Genomic DNA, 22,933 nt, shown 5'->3' on the forward strand with positions numbered 1-22,933 from the left:
AAATATAAGCACTGAGAACAGAATTTTCTGTCTTATTTAATGTATTTAATTTTAGGTTAAGAGCTACCTGTAGCTAAGGACTGTTTTAGACAACACAGCATTCCAATACAAATACAGTGAGGATAGGATTTTTGTCTGTTGAATGAATACACAAATGACCAAATGTATTGCTGAATGAGCACTCACATAAATATTATAAAGGTATATTTAGTCCAATAGAAGACACAATTTGCTGACTAGAAAGATGGATCAGCAGTTAAGAGCACTGGCTGCTCTGCCAGAGAACCTGGATCAGATTCCCAGAATCCACATGGTGGCTCACAACTGTCCAGTTCCAGGGGATCTGACCCCCTCTTCAGATACCAGACACACTCATGGTGCACATACATGCATATAAAATACACATACACATAAAATAAAAACAAACAAAAACTTTTAAAAAAAAAGACAATTTGGAGAAAGTATGATAGGCTCACATTAGAGATGGTCTTAAAAGCAACTTAAAGTTGGAGTTTTATCTGATAGTGAAAACTGTCTTCATCCACTAAGACTGCTTTATACTTGTAAAAATTACTAAGGTTCCCAAAGAACTTTCGGACACATAGACTACACACTGATATTTACCATATTTGAAATAAAACAAATTAAAATTGCCTATGTACTTTTTTTAAAAACAGAGCCCTGGACATCCCAGCCTGATCTCAGACTTCCTGTGCAGCTGCAAGCTTCCCTGACTTTCCTGTCTGCTTGTCTCCACCTCCCAAAGTGCCGGAATCATAGGCATGTGAGCTATGCCCAGCCTGGGACCTTTATTATTTACAATTCACTATTTAATGACCCTACTTAAAACCTCACTGCATATTAATACATCTAATCCATTTCTTTTAATTTTATGAATATGTATGTTTGTCTGCGTCTGCGTCTGAACATGTGCATATAGGTGCCTTGGAGACCAGAAGGTATCAGCTCCCTGGAGCTGGAGCTCTAAGCCACATGATGTTGGCTGGGAACTGAACTCAGATCCTCTGGGAGAACAGTCAACACTCTGAACCACTGAGTCATTTCTTCAGGCCACAAAACACATTTTTGAAAGGAATGTCTGCAAATCACAGTAGAAAACAACTAACTACGCTCCTGTGCTCACATCTGCGATCTGTTGCACTAGCTCGCTTTGACTGGGGCCTCTGAAGAGAATCTGGCTTTACCTACACAGTCGGAAAAAGAAGTATTTTAGTAACCGTTTCATATAACTACAGAAATGTGTACTTGAAAATATACCAACCCTCAACTAGTGCTAATTTTTATAAAGTAGAAAATTCTCTGCCCTACAAACTCAGCAGAGAAATGAATTTATTTTACTCTACTATTTTAAAATTTATTGTTCTCCCTTGTGCTCCAAAGAGATCTTTACCAATGTTTTACAATCCACACATCAAACATGAAAGATGCTATGTGGATCTTCCTAATGTTCACATGCATCAATTTTTATCAGTCTCATCAGAAATGTTTGCCAGTGGGAATGGTAAAAAAATTACCACTTTTGTTTCAAAATTTAAATTTAAATTTTATTATTAGCAATAACAATTTTGCTTCTTTTAAAAAAATCTCCAAGGGGCTGGAGAAATGGGTTGGTGGTTAAGAGCACTGGCTGTTCTTCCAAAGGTCCCAGGTTCAATTCCCAGCACCCACATGGTGGCTCACAACTGTCTACAATCCCAGTTCCAGGAGATCTGACATCCTCACACAGACAAGTGTGCACATAAAATAAAAATAAATAAATAAAAATGTAAAAATAAAAGAATATATTTTTTAAAAAATCTCCAGGCATCAAAGTCTAAATAACCAGATTGGGTTTTTTTCCCCTAAATAAATGCAGTGTTTCAAGAAAAAAATCATTAATACAGAACTCAAACAACAGCAAAGGTGCTTCTAAGGATAATCAGACTTCAGAAGGCACACTTGGCCTGCAGACCCTCGAGGAGCTGAATGAGCTGGGGTGTTTAGGTTCTAGGTTCCTAACCAGGATAGTTTGAGTTATTTCATCTTCCTAGCCTCAATATTATCATATCTAAAATGGACAGAAGAGCTCCATTTTGACAGCCTCTACCATAAAGCCTAATACACAGGAAAACTAGCACATACAAGAATAAAAATCAATCAACACGGTCACACATTCTTTAAAAGTATTGCCTTCAGAGCTAAGACCTTAGTGAATTCTTACTGCAAAACATAACAGAGACACGGTTTACCATCTATTAATTACAGAATAATAGTCTAATCTCTGAACTAAATAATTCCATGTATCCTACCTAACACTCTCAAGATCTCTAGACAGATAAACAAGAAAAATTTGAAAGATATCTTGCTTTTTTGAAATAAGGCATCTATGAAAAAGCAGAAGAAAAAATGAAATCCAGTTGCTAGATTGCAGGTAGATTTAATTTGTCCCTGCTGTTAGTTTTATGGACACCGACACAGCAGGGGATGAAACTCTGTAACTGAGATGCACATGTCAGCAGTTTCCACAAGCTGGTCCCTGGGGATTCAGGATTCCAGAAGAGAAGTGCAGTTCACAGCCCTGTCTGGCTGAAACAGGAACAGAGCTGGGCGCATACAGAAAGGAGCAATCCTTAGGGAGGTAAAATGTGATTCTCCAGGCTCACTTGCAACCATAGACCCTAACTTGCCAAAAACAACATTAAAGTCCTTTTGACCACAGTTGTAAGGGCTACGGTTTTATATTTCAACCAAAAAAAAAACTATTAAAAATTTTAAAGCTATATGTCATTCAAAGTAAGATGAAAGTATGTTTGTACAATGATCCAGTAAGTGATGTTTCTATTACAGAAGGAAATAGTGCTGTATCCTGCTTCTCCATGGTATGATGGGAAGGTGGTGCCTCCTCGGAGGAAGAAAGTCTAGAATGTTAGAAAAGGATGAGTGATGGCTAGGGTTTTTTTTTTCTTTTCTTTTCTTTTCTTTTCTTTTCTTTTCTTTTTTTTTTTTTCTGAGATAGAGTCTTTTTATGTAGCCATGGCTGTCCTAGAACTTGCTATATAGACCAAGTCAGTCTTGAACTCACAAATGCCTCTGTCTCCAGATGCTAGAATTAGAGGATTGTGTCACTCTACCCAGTTAGGTTTTAACTGTCAGCTTTCCACAGCCTAAGACCATCTGAGAGACTTAACTGAAGAACTGTCTAACTTGGGTTGGCCAGTGGCATGTCTATGTAGAATTGTCTTGATTGTTGATGTAAGAGGACCCAGTCTGAATGTGGACAACACCATTTCATAGGCTAGGCTTGAACTGTATAGGAGTTAAGAGAGCTAGCTGAGCATAGGCAAGCCAGCAGGCAGTGAGGATATGTTTATTCTCTCTGCTCTTGACTGTGGATATGATGTGACTAGCTGCTTGAGCTCCCTGCCTTGGCTTTCCTCCAATGACAGATTATAACCTAGAATACAAGCCAAGTAAACCCTCTACTCCCTTGTGTTGCTTTCGGTCAGAGTGTTTTATGACAACAACAGAAATGAAACTAGAACAGGATGTTTCCAGTTGCCAGTAAACAAAACCCCAAGCTGAGGGGGCTAAAACAATGCCTCCTAAGCTTTCATGAACATGGAATCATCCAGAGACCCTGATTTAGACAGAAGAAAGGAGGGCCTGAAATTCTAGCAAGCTCACAAAGGATGCTGCTGACAGTCTATGGACCACAATTTCAATTCCAAGAACTTAAACCACAGGAAAATACACAGGTTACCAAAAATGTAGGGGCTGACGAGACGGCTCAGTGGTGAAGAGCACTTTCTCCTCTATCAGGGCCAGAGTTCAGATCCCAGGACCCACATCAGGCAGCTCACAAATGCCTGTAATTCCATCTCTAAGGGATCCGATGTCCCCTTCAGGCCCCTATGGGCACCCGCCTGACAAACTTAAGTGAGTCCCTGGGATTAAACCACAGCAGTGCAAATAACACTGACATGTACAGTACAACTGCTGAATTAATTTCAAAATACTCTGTCCATACAAAATATCAAAGAAGGCCGCATCTGTAGTCCTGGCCTCTTAGAAAGCTTATTTCAAAATATTTAAAATTATAACACAATAAAGACAGCAATAGCAACAAATTATAGCTATCTAACAATAAAGCAAGAATAAATGCCTGTTTTAGAAGTACAAATAAATGATCAGTAATATATGAAGTATAAGATATTAAATCTATTCTCTTTCCACAGAAGCAAAATGCTCTCCTAAAATTGATGTCATGGTATGGGAATGACAGATCAGTAAGGCTACTTTTTGTCAGACACAATGGTACAGGCATACGATTCCAGCATTTGGGGAGCACAGAAAAGAAGAACTTAAGATCAGTCGGTACAAGGTCAACCTAAACTGCATAACATCATCCTGTCTCAAGAGGCAAGGGGTGGGGGGAATGTAGCTCAAAGACAGAACACTTGTCTAGCACTAAAAAGGCCGTAAGTTCAATTCCCAGCACCACAAAATAAACAAAGATGGTTTTTAAAATTATTTCCCTCTAATAATAGTATGGTGAACATTTTAAAAAGAAAAAGTTCTAAAAGTTAATGCCAAACATCATCTGTTTAATTGAAACAAAAGGCAGTTTTAGATAAACTACATCAGAGAACCCCTTGAAAGGAATACCAAATATACAGCTGTGGGAATGGGAATGTAACAGGGGAATGTTTGCCTAGCTTACATAAAGTCCAGGGTTCGGTTTCCAGGACCAGGTGACAGAGCACCCCTGTAATCCCAAAACTCAAGAAGTGGAGGCAGGGCAAAGAGATGAAAATAGGAAAAAAAGAATGAGACATGTTCAAGAACACTGCTCTACCACACAGAGGCTGGGGAATGCAGCCTCTCAGTAAAAAGTTCTTTCTTCCCTCCCACAACATAAAGGCCATCATCCCAGGCATAATTAGCTGGCTGACCAAACAGACTTCAAGACCTAGTAATTATGATGCAAAGGAATGAAGAGGTCTGCAGACTGGGATCACCATTCCCAGAGGATTCAGCACTACCATAGTAAAGGCAGAATTTTTATTTCAAAGAATGATACATAGTATATATCAGTGTGCAAGACTTTCTTCAGATAGACCCATATCTATGCTTTTCAACCTGAATTTAACCGATAACTAGTCCAAATCACTGCACAAACATGGTACATTAATCTAATGAGATGAAAATTTAGATTATCAACCTTCACCATAAAAGTTGAAAAGCAAGTGATGACAAAGAGCTAAGCAGGACATTAGCTTTCTAAAATGTTTTTAATGTACAATTCGCCTAGCACTGCCTCCCTGCAACACAATGATCTTTAAATATCTATAATTAAAGCAGATCCTGAAACTTTAGTCAAACACGCAGCAGCTATCATTTCTGAAAGCGTTGTCACAGTGCCTTTTAAAGTTAGTTATACTCATATTCATAAAAACACAATGTCTGTTGTGGCTCTCTTGGCCTACAATTTAAAAATGGGCTAAAGGCTGGAATGGTTGAGGGAAAAATATTTTTCTAAACATCATACTTATTGGTTGACCTAAAGTTTAACAAAAGAGGCACTTCTAAGCAAAAACCTTAAATCAATACATGCCAAACTGGCAACAGAGAAACCAGATTATGCAAATGACTTTTTAAATGCAATGTGTGCATCGTTAAATATCCATCGGCCCCATTTTTACTGCATGCACAACATTTCAAGGAATGAATGTAACACATTTAATCAGGCACTGCTGAAAGATACTTCCACTCCTTATAAGTTCGTGTCCATAAAACTGCAAAAGCATCCTCACCCATTATAAAGGAAGACGGCATTGCAGAGCGGCCCATTGTTCCAGCCTACGGCACAGTGCCAAGCTGCTCCCCAGAGGGCAGAGGTTGCCTCCTCTCGCAGTCTCCACTCCTCACGTCACACTCTAGCTGGAGTGCTTGCCCCCTCATATCTGGGTCTTTGCAGTAAACTTTTGTTTCCCCAGTGTTGGACTCACCCACCTATCCTCTGGAGCAGCCGCACTCAAACTCTTTAGCTTCAACTTCTATGGCCTTCAAAACTCACTGAGGATTCTACGGAGCTTTTGGTGTCTGTATCTACCAGTATTTACTGTGTTAAAGCTAAAATTAAAGTTAAAATATATCAAGATACAGGCAATGTGTTTTGAATGTGACTCCAAGAGTTCTGAAAATGATAGAGGAATTTACAATCAAGACTGCACTGAATCCAAAGGATCCCGCACAGGAAAAGAAAGAAAAGTGAAGAAACTGCCTATGTAAAGTAAGAAAACCTTGGTCAGCTAGTCATCTAGCAAGAGATTAAGATCCACAAAATATTAATAAAAAAAAAAACTCAGAAATTAGAGGTTATACACCAGGAAAATGCAAATCGAAACTACAGTGAAATTCCCTCTCACCCCAACCAGAATGGCTATCTGCAGCAGGCTTTCTTTTAGGCCACCAACCAGCTCCCGAATCATGACTTAATATATTAGTTTTGAATGCTTGGCCTAGGTTAGGCTGGTTTCTGGCTAGTTCTTTTAACTTAAATTAACCTGTTTCTCTTTAGCTACATTTGACTTGGGGCCTTTTTTCTATATACCTTATTTCTATATGTCTTACTGACACTGTTTCCTGTGTCTGGCTGGCAGCTACCTGACTTCTGGCCCCGGCATGTCCTCACACTCCCTCTCCCTTCTTCTTTCCTCCTCCTCCTCACTCTCCTTTCTTGAGCCTAGATTTCTCCTTCTATTTATTCTCTCTGCCTGACAGCCACACCTATTCCTCTCCTGCCCAGCTACTGGACATTCAGCTTTTTATTAGACCAATCAGGTGCCTTAGGAGAGCAAGGTGAACCAACACATCTTCTCATAATTAAACAAATACAGCATAAAAAAATGTAGCACATCCTTACATCATTAACAAAGGCAAAAGAAACAAACGTAACACACCTTTACACAGTTAAAATAGTATTCCGCAGCATAAACAAATGTAACACGTCTTTGCCTAGTTAAAGTAATATTCCACAACAGCTATCATAAGAAAACAGGCAGTGGTGGTATACACTTTTAATCACGGTACTCGGGAGGCAGAGGCAGGTGGACCTCCAGATTTGAAGCCAGCCTAATCTACAGAGTGAGTTCCAAGACAGCCAGGATTACACAGAGAAACCCTGTCTTGAAAAATTAAATTAAAAGAAAAAATAAGAAAGAAAATAAAGAACAAAGATTGGTACAAGATGAATGTTGGTGCTTGGCTCACTTTCTGCTTTTCATTTAGTCTGGAACCTCAGCCCATGGACAGGTGCCATCCCTATACTAAATCTAGAAACTTTCACAGACATGCCCAGTGGACTGTCTCCTATGTGATTCTACAGCCTGCCAACAGTCATTATTAACCATCAAACAGGTTATTTCAATACAAAATGTCTTCCTTCAGTGGTGTCTATTCTAAAAATGCCAAGTTATGAAGGGAAATATTGGGTTACATTTTTCTAAGAACTTTTAGGTCCTGGGAGGCATGAATTTCTAAAACAACACCCAGAACAGCTCCTAGGGCTAGAATGTGTCTTCAGAGGGGCACATGTTAGACACTGGGTCCTCACACAGCACACTGTGGTAGATCAAGAAGGCCCTCCACAGTTGCTGGAGCCAAGTTTTTGGAATTCCCAGCCTCCAGACCCACAAGCTGAAGCAATCTTTACTCATTATAAATTACTTAGTCTGTGGCATTCAGTTATAGCAACAGAAAGTGGATTACAACAAAAGATTTTATCATCTGGAATGGTAATATTTCAGAATTTCTCTAAAACAATGTTGGCATAGTTTTAAAAAAAATCAAATAGACTTTGAAGAATTTGTAGTATACAAATATCAACTAACTCCAGAGTTAAAAGTTCTCCAAATGCTGACTGGAAATCCTGCCCAAAGCTGGCTTACACAAGCACTTGCCAGACTTTTTACAGAGATAAACACTGGTTCAGGCTAATTAACAATTGCATAGTACTCTATAAACATAAATGCTAAATATTTATTTTTAAATAGCCATACTACTAGATGGCAACCTTACTCTTAGTAAAGAGAGAACCTCATTACAGTCCTCAAAAATGACACTAGAACCAACTACTTTTGATCATTCATAGCTATTAGAAGTTGGTTTTTAAAGAAATATTAATACCAATCACATAATACTTCAAAACTCTAAATAAAATGCTTTGAGTACACTCTCTAAGTTTTGGAAATTATAATCCATCAATCAAATAACTAAAGCTTAAGAATAATCCATACTAGTCTATTACTATTTTAAAAAAAAAACTAAGGCAGGGTATCTTTTTAAAGAAAAGAAGTTACTCCAAGAATGGTGGTTCATGACTGTAATCCTAGAACTCAGGAGGCAGGGGCAAGAAGACTGCAACAAACATGAAGACAGTTTAACCTACATGGTGAGTTCTAGATCAGCCAGGGCTCAAATAAAAATTAAGGGAGGGAAGGAGGGAGGGAGAGAAAAGAGAGAGAGGCTGGAGAGATGGTACATGGTACAGCAGTTAAAAGCACGTGTTGCTCTTGCAAGGGACCACCTGAGTTCAGTTCCCAGAACCACATGGGGCAGCTCACAATCCCTGTGACCTCAGCTCCAAGGACCTAATGCCCTCTTGTGACCTTCACAGGTACCTGCACACACATGATGTGCACAAATCAACAAAGAAACACTCACATACACATAATATTCTTACTCTTTTAAAACAACTATATATAAACATCCCTTACAAAATTATATATGAATTTATAAACTATAAAGAACAAAAATTAATTTAGTAACACAACAATATATTAAATTATTATTCAGCTATAATTACTAATAATATTGGGCATCCTGCTAGAGGAACTTAATCCCTTCCTATATAATAGGACACCAAGTATCAGAAAAGAGAACTGATCATAAATAGAGCAGGGTCATGCAGCCAATTGTAACACATTTGCTACACTTGCTAAAACGCTTATCTTTTAACCTAAAATTCTGGGTCTCTTCTACTGCATCATGCTGTTGCTATGAAATGTGTTTCCCGAAGACTGGAAGAGGAACGTGGAAAGAGAGTTGTACTGTTGGACAAAGATCTGTTACTTCTAAAACCACTAAGCAGTCCATCCCTTGTTACCAGACATTCCAGTAGGCTAAAGATCATACACAGTAACAAAGGCAAATAATTATAATATGGTCTAAGAAATGACCTAACTTTGGTGGCTTTAAACTAGAATCATAAAAAAAAGCATGCTACAATAATTTCTTTAAAACAATAGACTTTGGGGTGGAGAGAAAACTCAGTCCATATCCAGCCCAGCTGAATCAACAGCCCCAGGTCACTGAAAGTGCCTGTCTAAAAAACGTGGGTGGTTCCTAAGGAACGAGCCTGAAAACTCTGACACCACACACACACACACACACACACACTTCTATCCCTATGTTCTGGATATCACTTATCCAGGTCATAACTATCCCTTCCTCACACATACACTATATATGTACAGGAAAGTCTTTGCATCATGATGACTATAAAAATTATCTTTTAAATTCCTAAGTAGGTCATTCTACTGGCTACATCTGACAAACTTCGGCAGTGAAACATCCTCTGAGTACACACAGAGTGTACTGGGTTCTCATGAAACCTCAGAACACGATGCTAGGAGGCCTCTAGATCTCAGGTGTTCTCTAAGGGAGGCGCAAAGTCAAATTATTCAGAAATTATTTTAAAGCAACACATTTATAATAAGATTTAAATTAGCATAAATATTTGTCATTTCTGTGTTAAGAATACTAAAACCCAATATAACATTCCCCAATAGCGAAGAAACATTAAGAGAATCAAAATAAAAACAAGAAAATGTGAAATTGATAAGATTATCTCTTTCACTATCAAAGAGAAGCAAAGAGCAGGAGACAGGGATGTAGCTTACTGGTGAGACACTAGCTTAGTACATACAATATCCTGGGTTCAACTTCCAGCATCGATAGATAGATAGATAGATAGATAGATAGATAGATGGATGGATGGATGGATGGATGGATGGATGGATGGATGGATGGATGGACGGACAGACAGACAGATGATTGATAGATGAGTTAAGGATGGAAGATAGCTTGGCAGGTAAGAGCTGTTGTTGCGCAACATGATGCCCTGAGTTCAAATCCATAGAACACACATAAAAGCAGCGTGGTCACACACTTGCCAGTATCTCTGCTCCATAGTAAGAGAGAGAACAAGAGAATTGCTGGGGCTTGCTGGTCAGGCAACCTAGCTAAAGGGTTAGTTAGAGACTGTCTCAAGGGAGTAAGGTAGAAAGTAATAAAACAATATATCCTACATCCTCCTCCAGTCTCTGTGCACATACACAGCTGTGTGCACCACTATACACATAAGTACATGCACTGTACACTCAAGCACACCTACAAAAATGTCAATGACAGAAGGCAAAGCGGGAGTATATAAATTGTTCAAATAAGAACTATGTAACTTTTAATATGCTCTATTTTAAAGTGTCTAAGTTGTACTGGAAAAAAACTTTTTATTTTTATTTTTTGTGCACTGGTGTTTTGCCTGCATGTATGTCTGTATTAGGGTGCCAGATCCCCTGGAACTAGAGTTACAGACAGTTGCAAGTTACCATGTGGTTGCTGGGAATTGAACCCGGGTCCTCTGGAAGATCAGCCAGTACTTTAAATCACTGAGCCACCTCTCCAACCCAGGAAGAAAAACGTTAAAACCACAACAATTATGTATTATCATGAAACTATTTCCATAATTATTACACTTAATATATTTTTAGTTATAAATTTCCCCACTATTTGTTATGTGATATATATATATAAATATATATATAAATATATATAAAATTGACCCTTAACCAATTGTCAAGTAAGGATACAAGACAATGTTGTTAACTCAGAGTGTATTGTGCACACATACCAAAACTGACTCATTTCTAATAACTGGACATTCACACTTTTGACCAATCACCTGTTTCTAGGAGTTTGACTATTTTAGATTCCAAATGTAAATGGGATCATGTAGTATGTGTTCTATGCTTGGCTTACTTAATCTAGCATAGCTTCCTCACATTCACCCATATTATCACTAACTGTAGGATTTCTTTTTTAAGGTTGAATAATATTCCATTGTGTGTATATTTTCTTTATCCGTTCACATATGAATGAACATTTAGACTGCTTCCATGACTTGGCTTTGGGGAATGACGCTACAATGACCAGTGCAGATATCACTTTGAGATCCCGATGCAGCTGAGATGGGCCTTCAAGTCACAGCTTTCCTGCTTTTAGCCTCCTAAGTGCTGGAATTAAAGACCTGTGCCACCACCATACTGGGCTATGTACGTCCTTTAAGGAACATCTACTCAAGTCCTTAGGCCAGTCTCTAATGAGTTTGATTTTGTTGTTGTCCAGGCTTTGTTATTGAGTTGTAGGATTTCTTTATATATTGTGGATATTAGTTCTTTGTCAGATACATGATTTCCAAATACTTCCCCACCCCACATTTTGTTTTTCAGGTCGTTGATGACTATTTCATTTGCTGAGCAGAAGCTTTTAAGTTTGATATAGTACCATTTGGCTTTGCTTTGTTGTCCATGTTTTAGGAGTGAGGCATTATGGTAGCACTCTACAGAGCATTGGTGCTCAATTCTTACCATACAGCTTTTATATAAAATTGTAGCTAGTGGCATTTCACAGGACTTTGAGCAGCTCAGGGTATTAAAGGAACAGAGCTTTCCGATCATCAGCCAACAACATTCGGTTGTAAAAAGGAAGTATGGAGACACCAAGCCCTAGTTTCCAGGTGATTTTAGAAGCAATACTACAGTGCTGTCCTTTCAAATAGCATAGGAATTAAATAAGCACTTATTTAATATGCATTTCAGAAATTGTATAATTAAAAGTATAAAATATCCTACAAATATGTACTGGGTACTACTTAATACAAGTCACTCTTCAAGAAAGGGAGCTATGGTGAGGAGTACACAGTCCTGTTTTCAGGGGCTCAGCCACAAACATACAAAAAGTTAAATGATGCTGCAAGGCAAAAAAAAAAAAATCATTTAAGCTCCAAATAGAAACTCACAATGGTTGTACCACGATGGGAAGTGGAGGCAGTTAGAGAGCAGAGGTAGACCAGCAGTCTACATTTAGAGAGCAGAGGTAGACCAGCAGTCTACATTCACAGAAAAATGCAAGACAGGAGGAACATGTTGGAGCCAGAAGGAAGGATGTTCCTGAGTGCCTTGTCAGGAATGCGATCTATCCACAAATATTCTGACCTAGCTATGAAGGATATACCTGACGAGACCTGGGAATTCTCTGTCCTTATCGAGCTTTTAGTCTAGTACTTAGTTATACATGCTACCGCACAATGCTTCTGAGCAGAGGATGTGGTCAGAGAGAAACATGGAGAAAGTTACGTTGCACTGATCTGTATCAGTAAACTCAGAAGCAAACCAACTAGATGCTGGATAAAAACCCATGCTACAAGTGGCAAGTGACATCACTCAATTATCCAAAGCAGTCTTGGGCAAGTCACCTCATTTCACTGGATCGCTGTTCTCCCTGGAAAACTAAAGGTTGCCACTCAGCCACAACCTTGAGCTCTTCAACTGGAAAACATACAGCACATGGGGGACTGGGTAATAAGCGTAGGACAATGTTAGGGCTGCAACTTACTTTCATTTCTAACCTCTTCTCAGCAAAGTAACAACCACACCTGTGTTCATCGGTTTAACAAGTGCCTGCCTCCACAAGAGCACTCTCTGAATAAGGGAGAGACAGTATGGGTCCAGTCAGACATGAGAAGGGGTCTAACAGGAACTGCGGGTCTACACTTGCCCATTATTTTCTCTGTGTAACTTGTAGCCCCCATGACAGAAGTGAAGGTGCTACACTTCTCACACATCAGTTAGAAATAGAAAAAGAGCAGTAGCCAAGATACTCAGTCTGTTCTCCATTATACCACAGAGAGCTATTTGTCTCTGCGGGTGACTGGTTTATAGAAGCCTTAAGGCCAAAGAATACGTTTTCTTTGTCTTCATGACCTCACTGTGCCTAGCATAAAGCTTTGGACACAATTACTAAGAGTGCAATTAAAAAGGAAAGAGGAAGAAAGTATGAGATCCAAAGAAGTAGGAGTTATGGGGTCTAAGAGGTTTCAGGCAGTAATAGGATCTATTAACAAAACAGAGGAAGGGGGCAATGAAGAAGTAGAGCATAATTTGTTCTTATTTCAACACTGTGCAAATATTAGGATGGAAAGTATACAAAGCATCTGGAATGAGGTTATAGCTAAAATTAATAATTAATAGACTGTCTTTCACAGAGTGTAGCAAGTACCGCATGAATAACATTAGACATCTCATTTAATTCTCACACTCCTACAAGTCAGATATTATGCCCATTTTTCAAACAGGAAAGCTAAAAGAGTCAGGACACACACTTACTCAAAGTCTTAACATTGGCGAGAGTGGGCTATAGCTCAATCTAACATCTAAATCCAAAGCTGTTATGGGATAATATTTTTGTATACTGTAACGATGTGTCCCTGCCTAAGGCACCTTCTGATTGGTTTAATAAAGAGCTGAATGGCCAAGAGATAGGCAGGAGAGAACAGGCAGGACTTCCAGGGAGAGAGAAAACTGTGGGACGAAGCGGAGTGGAGAGACACCAGCTAGACTCTGAAGAAGTTGGACATAACGGTACAGAGAAGTAACTAAGACACATGGCAGAGCGTAGATTAACAGAAACAAGTTAGTTTAAGTTACAATAGCTAGTTGGGGGAAAGTCTAAGGTAAAGACCAAGCTCTCATAATTAACAATAAGTCTCCATGTCATTATTTGTGAGCTGGCAGCCCAAAGAAAAGTCAAATTACAAAAAGTCAATTCTGTACTCTAGCAGAACCCAGGGAGTAGGACTGAGGTGGTGGAAGCAACCGGACACCAAATGTATTATGAGATGGAGCCAAGAGGATTTGCTGAAAGATAAAAAAGAGTGTTAAAAATAATGAAGTAGTAGATGATATCTGTAGAACCAGATGGCCAAAGGGAGGAGAGCCAGTACCTCAGAGGCACATCCCCTTCTCCAGGCACAGCCAGTATAGTGTTTTTATGAGTCTGCAGGCCAGCTAAGGCAAAGAGTAACCCGCTTTACCACTTTTTTAAAAACTGCCCATTTTGCAATAATTTTAGATTTACCATCAAGTTGTAAAGAGAACACAGTGTTCTCTTCTCCCCGCTCCTCCCACCGTCTTACTCACTTAGCCCATTACAGTACATCATCAAACGTAATGAATTATGCTTGTTGGAACACTTTTAGCTAAATCTTGTAGTTACCATTAAGACTATCATAACACCACTTTGGATCAATACATAAAATTATAAACTGTCAATATACAATAATAAAAAATAGCTTTAAAAACTATTTTTTAAACTATAAGCTCAGAAAAGATATTACAGCTAAGGCTCCCTCTCTCTCCCCATCCTCTGCTCACCCTTCCCTCAGTGACACTGTTGAGAGACAGACAGGTGGCAGAGGAAAGCATGACAAAGTACAGGAAATCCTGGCTCCCAGTGGAGCCACAAGGATGTGCTTAACTGTCTCAGCAATGATGCAGGGCAACATATCCCGAAGTTGGCTCAATCCTTAGTGTCCAGAATTTTTATTAGGGTCAGTCGGGAGGTATGCAGCACCCACTTAAATGACCTCAGTTAATTAGACTCCAGTCCCCAGAGCAAAATCAATGCTTGCCACAAACAACATTGTTTGCATAAATTGTGATCAGACTGGTACCTGTGGCCTCATTCCTCACACATACAAAAATACTTACTAGGTGGAATATTCCCAGGGCTCATCTCCCAGGACCCAGCCAAGAGCCAGGCCAAAAAAAGGAGATTTTTTTTTTTCTGGAAATGAGCAGGATTGGAGCAACTTGAGCCAGCTGAGTTAATCCTTTCCTCACTGTGAGTGTATTCCTAGGCTACCTGATTCATCCCACGGCTGCAGGCTGTGCACCTTCAAGCACACCAAAGCCACCCTGCCAATCTCCTACTCCTTAACCTGTACGCTGTTTCTCGCTTCTGACTCCAGTTGACAATAAAAACAAAGCTTCCCACATCAGAAAGAGCTACACAAAACAAAGTGAGGATATCTGGGATTCCATTAGCTGATGAAACAGAGGCTTACTACACAGCGAGTTTAAGGCCCGTGGACGGCAAGTGGATAGCTGAAGGAGCATGGTCTCCGGCGTGAGCAAACGGAGGGCCCCACAGAGCCTGCTCACCTCGAGGTCGGGGGTATTGGTTCTCAGTGACTGCTATGAATGGTCAGACTGAACCCAAAAGATCTGATTTCCGGAAAAGCCACACAATAAAAATACCCAGTGTGAGCTCCAAATCCAGTGTTTTAATACATTGATGATCTGTGATTTCTATATCACAGAGCAATTTTATAAGACTCTCCTAAAAATGTTAAGCTCTGAAGACCCATAAAAAGCTAAATGACAAAAGTGGGCACATATATCTGTCACAAGTCAAAAACACAATGAGAATTTTGTGCTTAACAAAATCTTTGATGGAGGAGGGTTATCTGTATATTGTGTTATTTTCATTGGTCAATAAAGAGACTGCCTTGGCCCCTTGATAGGACAGAAAATTAGGTAGGCGGAGTAAACAGAACAGAATGCTGGGAAGAGGCCTATGAGGCAGACGCCATGGAGCCAGTCACCAGGTCAGACATGCTGAATCTTTCCCGGTAAGCCACTACCTCGTGGTGCTATACAGATTATTAGAAATGGGTTAATCAAGATGTGAGAGTTAGCCAGTAACTAACTCTCTAGAGATAATGGGCCAGGCAGTATTTAAATGAATACAACTTATGTGTTATTATTTCTGGGGCTAAGCTAGCCGTGCGGGAGCTGGGCAGGATGAAAAGCAGGCCGGCCCGCAGCCTCACTACAAATCTTGACTATTTTAATAAATTGTCCACTAATTTAATTTTTTAGTATTTATTAGTGTCAATGATAAGATACGGTCTTCAAGATTAAACCCACCTTGCATAATGAGACAGCTGAAGGTAAAAAAATAAATTCTGGACCATATAAAGTTGGGTCAGATTAATTTGAGAGAAAAAAATGTATGCCCTTTTCAAATGATAAAATACTTTTTCACTTAAACAAAAACAGTTACTTCTTGATGATGATCCTAAATCTGGATGCCTTTAAATAGCAAATGAGAAGTACAAGTATTTTCATTCATGTTTCTAAAGTTTTAAGCATAAAAATGGAGATTACTATTTCAAAAGAACCCTTAATAAGCAATAAATTAGAGCTATGCATATTCCCAAAGCACATAATCAGGAGCACAGAGGGCAACCATGGGAGAAATGCCTAGGGCCGTGTCTTAGAATAATCCAAATTTTAACAACTACAAGTGAAAAAAAAAGCTACTACTACTTTTAGTATCATCTGTAAAACAGAAAGGGGGGCTACTGTGAACTGTCTAACAATTACTTTTCACAAGAATATGCTATTATCTTCACCTACACAATTCACATGTGATATTACTGCTTATATATGGTAAATAGAAACAGCAGTGAACAGGCAGTACAACCACAGTCACCACCAACTTTAGAAGGCAACATCTGAATTCTTTTCTCTTATTATTTCCACTGAGTATCTATAAACAGTTTCAGAATCCACCACCATCATAAACATGCTTTAAAGACAAAAGCTCCCCCATAGCAACATGCCTCTCAGTTCCCCAAAGCTTCAGAGAGGAAAAATTCCACCAGGTTTCTGCAACTGAGCTTCGCAAACCACAGTCTTAATGTATTCAAGTATATAAAATTCTCTCCTGAGAATGTTTAACTTTAATTCAAATCCTCCATAACATAATAATATGTGTGTTTCCAGTAAAGCGGTGTCACTTAGAACCTCTTTGATGGTCAATGACTAATGGAGACAAGACCCATAACAGAATTAAAATATAAACACATTCATGTCCACGTGAGGACCAAATGATGTCACCCTTCCCAAACAAAAGGTTCACTGGTAGCTCAAAAAACTGAGTCATCACATTCACTGCATGGAAGTTAAAATCAAAAGAAGCTATAACACAGGTTAGTGTATGCATACTATAAACAGATAAACCTATCAAGTTATCATCTATAACATTAGGCTAACATAATTATTTGCACAGCATTATTTTGATCACAAATGCAGCACACCTGATGATTTATTTCACAAATACCATTTGGTATGAAGTATTTACTCATATTTCATCATATTCCTGCAGTGATAACACTGGAGTTAGCAATGGGGGTTCAAGAGAATCTCTGCAAGAGTAGGGTGCATGGCCTGAGTAAGAGCAAACAGCCATGCACCCAACACTTGCTATTGTTCTCAAAGGGTGCAGATGCCAACAGGGAAGCAGTTGAAGGTTCTTGACCTTGTACAGGAACAGCAGGCTGTAGAATTCCCTCACATTTGAGTCTCCAGAGTGTCTCCCTCAAAAGCTGATGACACTACAGCCCTACTACCGGCATACCAAGCAATAGAGGCTGCCCAGAAAGCAGTGGACAATGCCACTGGGGTTCCAAATGGCTAAATTTGATCAGGGACCACAAAAAGAAAAAAAAAGCAAAAACAAAAACAAAAAAAAACACAACGCTTTACAGAAAAAAAAATCTAAACATTGAAATTTTTAATACTATGAAAAATTACAAAATATAAAATAAATTTTAAAAGGAAGGGAAACTTTGAACTATATGTACTTAGCAAATGCCAGGTCTAGCAAACAATGCTAGTCCTAGATTATTTGATTTAAAAAAATGGAAAAATACAAGAACAAATTAATGTTTTGTAGACCATAAAAAAGAATTTTCAGTACAGTACAAAAATTTAAAGCATCCCTTTCTTTGCACTTGTAATTCTTTAATGTGGAATCACATGAGCTGTCCATTCTGTGTTAAGTAACAGAACTGATAACTAAGCACAGAAACACAATTTGAATTATAAAATCCTTGCTCTAACAAAAATTCCTTAAAGGGTAAAAAAAAAAAAACAAGGGGAGGGACGTCAGTACCTTGAAGCAATACAAGAAACTGTTAGATTCCTGTTTTGTTTTTTTTTTTTTTTTTAAGGCAAGAGTCTTATTGTATAGCCTTGTGTGGCCTGGAATTCACTATGTAGACAAGGCTTGCCTTGAACTCACAAAAGATCCACTTAACTCTGCTTCCTAGGATTAAAGGCATATGCACCTCCTAATTCTATAATACACTGGTTGTTTGGAGTAGCATAAACCCTGGATTACTGGCCTAGGGAGAAGGATCTAGATTAGGGGCTGGCAGAGATGACTCATGCATCAGATTGCAGCCGTGCTCACGTTCTTCCAGGGTACAGATGCTGAGCACGTGCTGTTTCAGAGAACTCGACTCAAAACAAAGTCCTTTTCCTTACTCAGAAAGATAAATTATCTTAGCAAATTGCAAAACATCAGGCTATAATTGCTATTTAAAAAACAAGTTTTAAAAAGTGAATTTTTACATTTTACACAGGTTTAGGTCAAGCAACACTAAATTAATAAAATATGCAACTAATCTCAACTTCCCATTCAATTAATTAAGTATCACTTTGAAATAGTCTTTAAATTTTTCTATTCTACTTGAATAGGAACAATAAAAATTCAAATATGTCATTTTAAGCAACTACAAAACTTTAAAAGGAAACATTTCTCAAGCTAAACTTTGCAGTAGCTGATTTTAATCCAAACTGTTTTGAGTCATTAAAACATGTAGAAGGTACATATATGACATCTTCTCCCTGGCTTCCTGCTAGGCTATACAACTGAAAGGCTGCATGGTGGCTCACATAATTTGTATGAATGATTTCTGATACAAAGACCCAAGCTTTTAATTTCCCCAAAACAAATGAAAATTATAAAGTCTCAAGCAAGTTTTATCTCAAGTTAAATAGTTGCCTTGTCTGGATGAGGGAAACGGCTGAAACTGAAAAGCCTGGCATGCAACTCTAGCACTAAGACAAGGCAGGAAGGTCTGGGGGGAGGACAGCCAGGGCTGGACAGTAAGACTGTCTGGAAACAGCACTCTTCCTGAGGCTGTGGAACAAGTTCAGCCCTCCCACAGGCAGCAGAGTGGAGTGAACCTTAATACCTTAATCTGTGTCATCAACCGTGCACCTCAGATGTCACAATGCCCACAACAGAAAGCCATTCCAACAGCTCTCTTAAGGTTTTCTCATGGGCATTCCCATTAATGGTTGACCTCTGCCCACTGGAAGCAAACCAAAACAGTGCTAAACACAGTAACGTATGCACAAAGCCGATTTAATTTACAAAATCTACAAGATACCCTGCCTCTGCAAAGAACGTTCAAAGACACTGACCCAGGCAACTCAGTGAGTTGTACTGCTTCGTAGTAATCTCAGCATGACAGACGTGATACAAAACACCCAGAATGAGTGAAGAGTGAGAAGGAATAAAGAGAGTGGCGATGGAACCGTCAAACACTTAAATATGCCCCAGCGTCACATTAGAAAAAGGGGAAAGAATCTCAGCAGACAGAGTAATTTACAAAACCAGAGTTACCTGCTGTAGTAATCAAACTTTAAAAGGTCGCCTGCTTGCTAGTCTTCTCTAAGTTCATTACTCCATACTGTGAGACCATGACTTTACGAGAAAAGAAGGAAAAGGGGACACTTACTGGGAGTGAAAATGTCTCAGCCAGGTACTTCAATAAGGAAGCTTCTTTGGCCAAGAACTTATTCCTTTCCTTGATGTTGCCTTGAAGCTGCAGATCGAACTCCTTTCTGATCACAGACGCAACAGAGTCAACGATCACAAGCTTAACTCCTTTGGAAATAATCTCTTCCTCCAAAGATTCAAGCCTAAGAAAGTAGAATTTGTAAAATAGTGAACAAATTTAAGACACATATTTTATTTATTTGTCTTTCTTCTTAGAAGAAAGATGGAAGAAGATTGTATTAGGGTTGGAGAGAAAAGCTAACCACAGGATGGGCAAGCCGTAAATCCTGGCAGCTTCCAGGAGAAGGGAACTAGGGGAGAAGAGAGAACATCATGCTCTTTGAGTTAGGGTCTGCAAGCATCTGTGAGAAGCAGGGAGGGTCAGAGAAAACGGGGAGGAAGTCCAGAGTCTGAGAACAAACACGATTGGGATTTTGGTTGGTACCCAGTAAAGAGATAGAAAGTGGGGGAAGGGAAAAGCATGCTTTTGGAGTTGGAACTCAAGAAAACAAAAACAAACAACAACAAAAAAAGGCAGGTTTAACATTGAATATCTGCAAAGACTTAATTTTTAAAAACAGAGTCAAGGGACTGGAGAGATGGCTCAATGGTTAAGAATACTTGTTGCTCTTGCAGAGGATCAGGTTTGGCTGTCAGCACCCACAAGGTGGTTCACACCCATCTGAAACTCTAGTTCCAAGGGGTCCCACCCAAGCCCTCTGCTGACCTCCAAGGACATCAGGCATACAAGTGGTATACATACAAACATTGTGAGCAAACACTCATACACATAAAATATAAAATAAATAAGTCTAAAACAACAACCGTGTTTAAAAGGCTTATCAGCTTTGTAACAGTACGCCAGGTCTGGTGACAGAGATCTGTAGTCCTCACTACTCAGGAAGCTGAAGAAAGACGTTTGCAAGTTCAAGGCTGAACTGGGCTACAGGGAGAGTACAAAGCCAAACTGGGCAACGTAGTATGGCCCCGCCTCAAAGTAAAAAATTTAAAAAGGATTGAGAGGCAGCTCTTTGGTAGCACACTTGCCCCATACACACTGGGTCCTAGGCTCCATCCTAGTAACACACATACACACACTTCCCTAAGTCACACTGGTAACTATAAAAGGCAGCACATCTAACCTAGTTCAGTCCAGTATTGCTATTGTCTTGCATTCTTCTGAAAATAGGGACAGTGGTTCATGTTGTCCTACGATACTATAAAAGCTGTAATCTTAATGTAAAACTACTTGTGGTGGTCAGTCTCCAAAATGGCCCCCTCTTGTTCCCATTTCCTGGTATGTCACATCTTTGTATGAATACATCTCCCTGTGTGTCTATGCCCTCCCACCTGGTACAGGAGTTAGTCTGTGTGACAAAAGCTTTTGGCAACACAGTGGTGCTCTTGTTACAGAAAGTAGGCACAAAGACTACAGCTTTCACATGTAAGAAAGCAGGCCTTCCAACGGCGCAGGAGTGAGGCTGGAGAAACAGATGCCAGGCCCACTGAGCCAAGAGATGACTGTATTCCTGGACAAGAGTAGACCAGGAAAACTGGCTACGCCACTCCCAAATGCCCAACACCCAGAAAATACATATTTGCTGCTACATTTTGAGGCAATTTGCTAACAAAACACATAATTAATAATCACTTAGATTTGAAAATACTCATTTAAATGATTTTCTATGTTAAAGAAACATTCCAAAAATTACAACAAATAAAGAGTACAGAAATAATTATTTCATTAATTATAAGAATTAAAAGCTAAAAATAAAGAATATAAAAACCTTCAAAGCATTACTAAAATAACAAAATCTGGAACTGCCTACCTTTGTAGAACCCCCTCACAGGTGAGCTCCCGGTGAAGATGGACTTTGCTGCTCATCAGAAGCAATTTTTCTTCAGTGTTAAAATGGAGTGGAAAACGGGCTTCTGCGATCTCGAGCAGTCTGCGGAGAAAAGGGAGAAGAGTGAAAAAGGAAACACTGAGTACTGAAAGCCACACTGCTGAGTCTCCAGCACATTCTACACGGGAAATCCCTAAGACTTGCCGCACGTCAGGTGCAGGCCAAAGTCTGGAAACACACATGTCCTGGAACCCACGTGTCCTCTGTGCCTGTTCCCGAAGGGCAGCTCTCAGAACAGAAGCTAGCACGGCTTCTCCGTCTCACCCAACTTCCAACAAGCAACAATGTCTCCAAACTTTAATTTTCTGGAAATAATATGTTTACAAGTAACAGTTTTGTCTAACAGCTATATTAACATATTTGAAATTAGAAAAGGCTTTCAGTTCCTTGAATGAACAAAGTCTGTTTCAATAAATATAGTATATTATCCTAATGATAACTTAAATATAAGTTGGCATGTCTCATTCTGGAAAAATATGCTTTCTCAATTAAAATTTAGTGTTATCTAATAGTCTCTTGGTAAACAGAAAATTATTACGTAAACAAGTAAATGTTCTCCAGTTACTTCTCAATAAACAAAGAGTTATTTTCTAAATACTCAATTCAGACCCCAGGCAGGTCAAGTGAAAAGTGATAAATCAAAACAGAAATGACATCATCATTTAGCAGAATGAGGCATAAAGGGCATTACTAGAAATTACAAATGTATAGGTTTAAAAGTCAAAATCAAAACTCTTGGAGTGTAGCTGTACCCCAGTTACATCTGTCAGTCCTGCTTGGTCATCCAGGGGACCTGGAACAGGAACTGCAAACACCAAGCCATCCCATATTCTGTGTTCAAGTTAGAGACACAGAAGTACAAAAGATCAGTGTCCAAATAGTTAAAGGGTTCTGAGAAAAGACTGAGAACGTTAAGTAGATAAACAAAACAAGTCCCTTAAATATGCTATAATCAGAAGCAAGGGCGGAGGAGCCTAAAACAGAAAAGAGAAGAGAAAAATAGAGACAATCAACAACCTGTTAAGTTTATTTTCAGCAAGATGAAATATATATAAATTTGGTTCAATACCACAGAGGCATAGGGACTAACGGAAGGAGGCAGGACGGGAGGAAAACAGGCAGAAGCATAGGATTAATGGAAGGAGGGCAGGAAGTGAAGAAAACAGAGGCATAGGGACTAAAGGAAGGAGGGCAGGGAGGGAGGAAAA

General features: G+C 39.2%; 1 protein-coding gene across 7 annotated transcripts in view; it reads right to left on the minus strand.

Annotated features, from left to right (window-relative positions):
- Rad51b (RAD51 paralog B) overlaps positions 1-22,933 on the minus strand; it is a 515,139-nt gene that overhangs the window by 456,270 nt on the left and 35,936 nt on the right. For all 7 annotated transcript variants that reach the window (XR_015004408.2, XM_087911700.1, XM_085697440.2 and 4 more), the window contains exons 7-8: positions 21,648-21,767; positions 19,778-19,961 (exon numbers count right to left, since the gene is read on the minus strand). Coding sequence is in view for 6 of the 7 variants with exons in the window: in XM_087911700.1 (XP_087767826.1) it covers positions 19,778-19,961; positions 21,648-21,767 (304 nt within the window). In the remaining variant the exon portion in view is untranslated. The remainder of the gene's footprint in view (positions 1-19,777; positions 19,962-21,647; positions 21,768-22,933) is intronic.

Source organism: Myodes glareolus, chromosome 11, assembly GCF_982192425.1.
Source record: "Myodes glareolus chromosome 11, mMyoGla1.1, whole genome shotgun sequence".
NCBI classification, from domain to species: Eukaryota; Metazoa; Chordata; class Mammalia; order Rodentia; family Cricetidae; genus Myodes; species Myodes glareolus.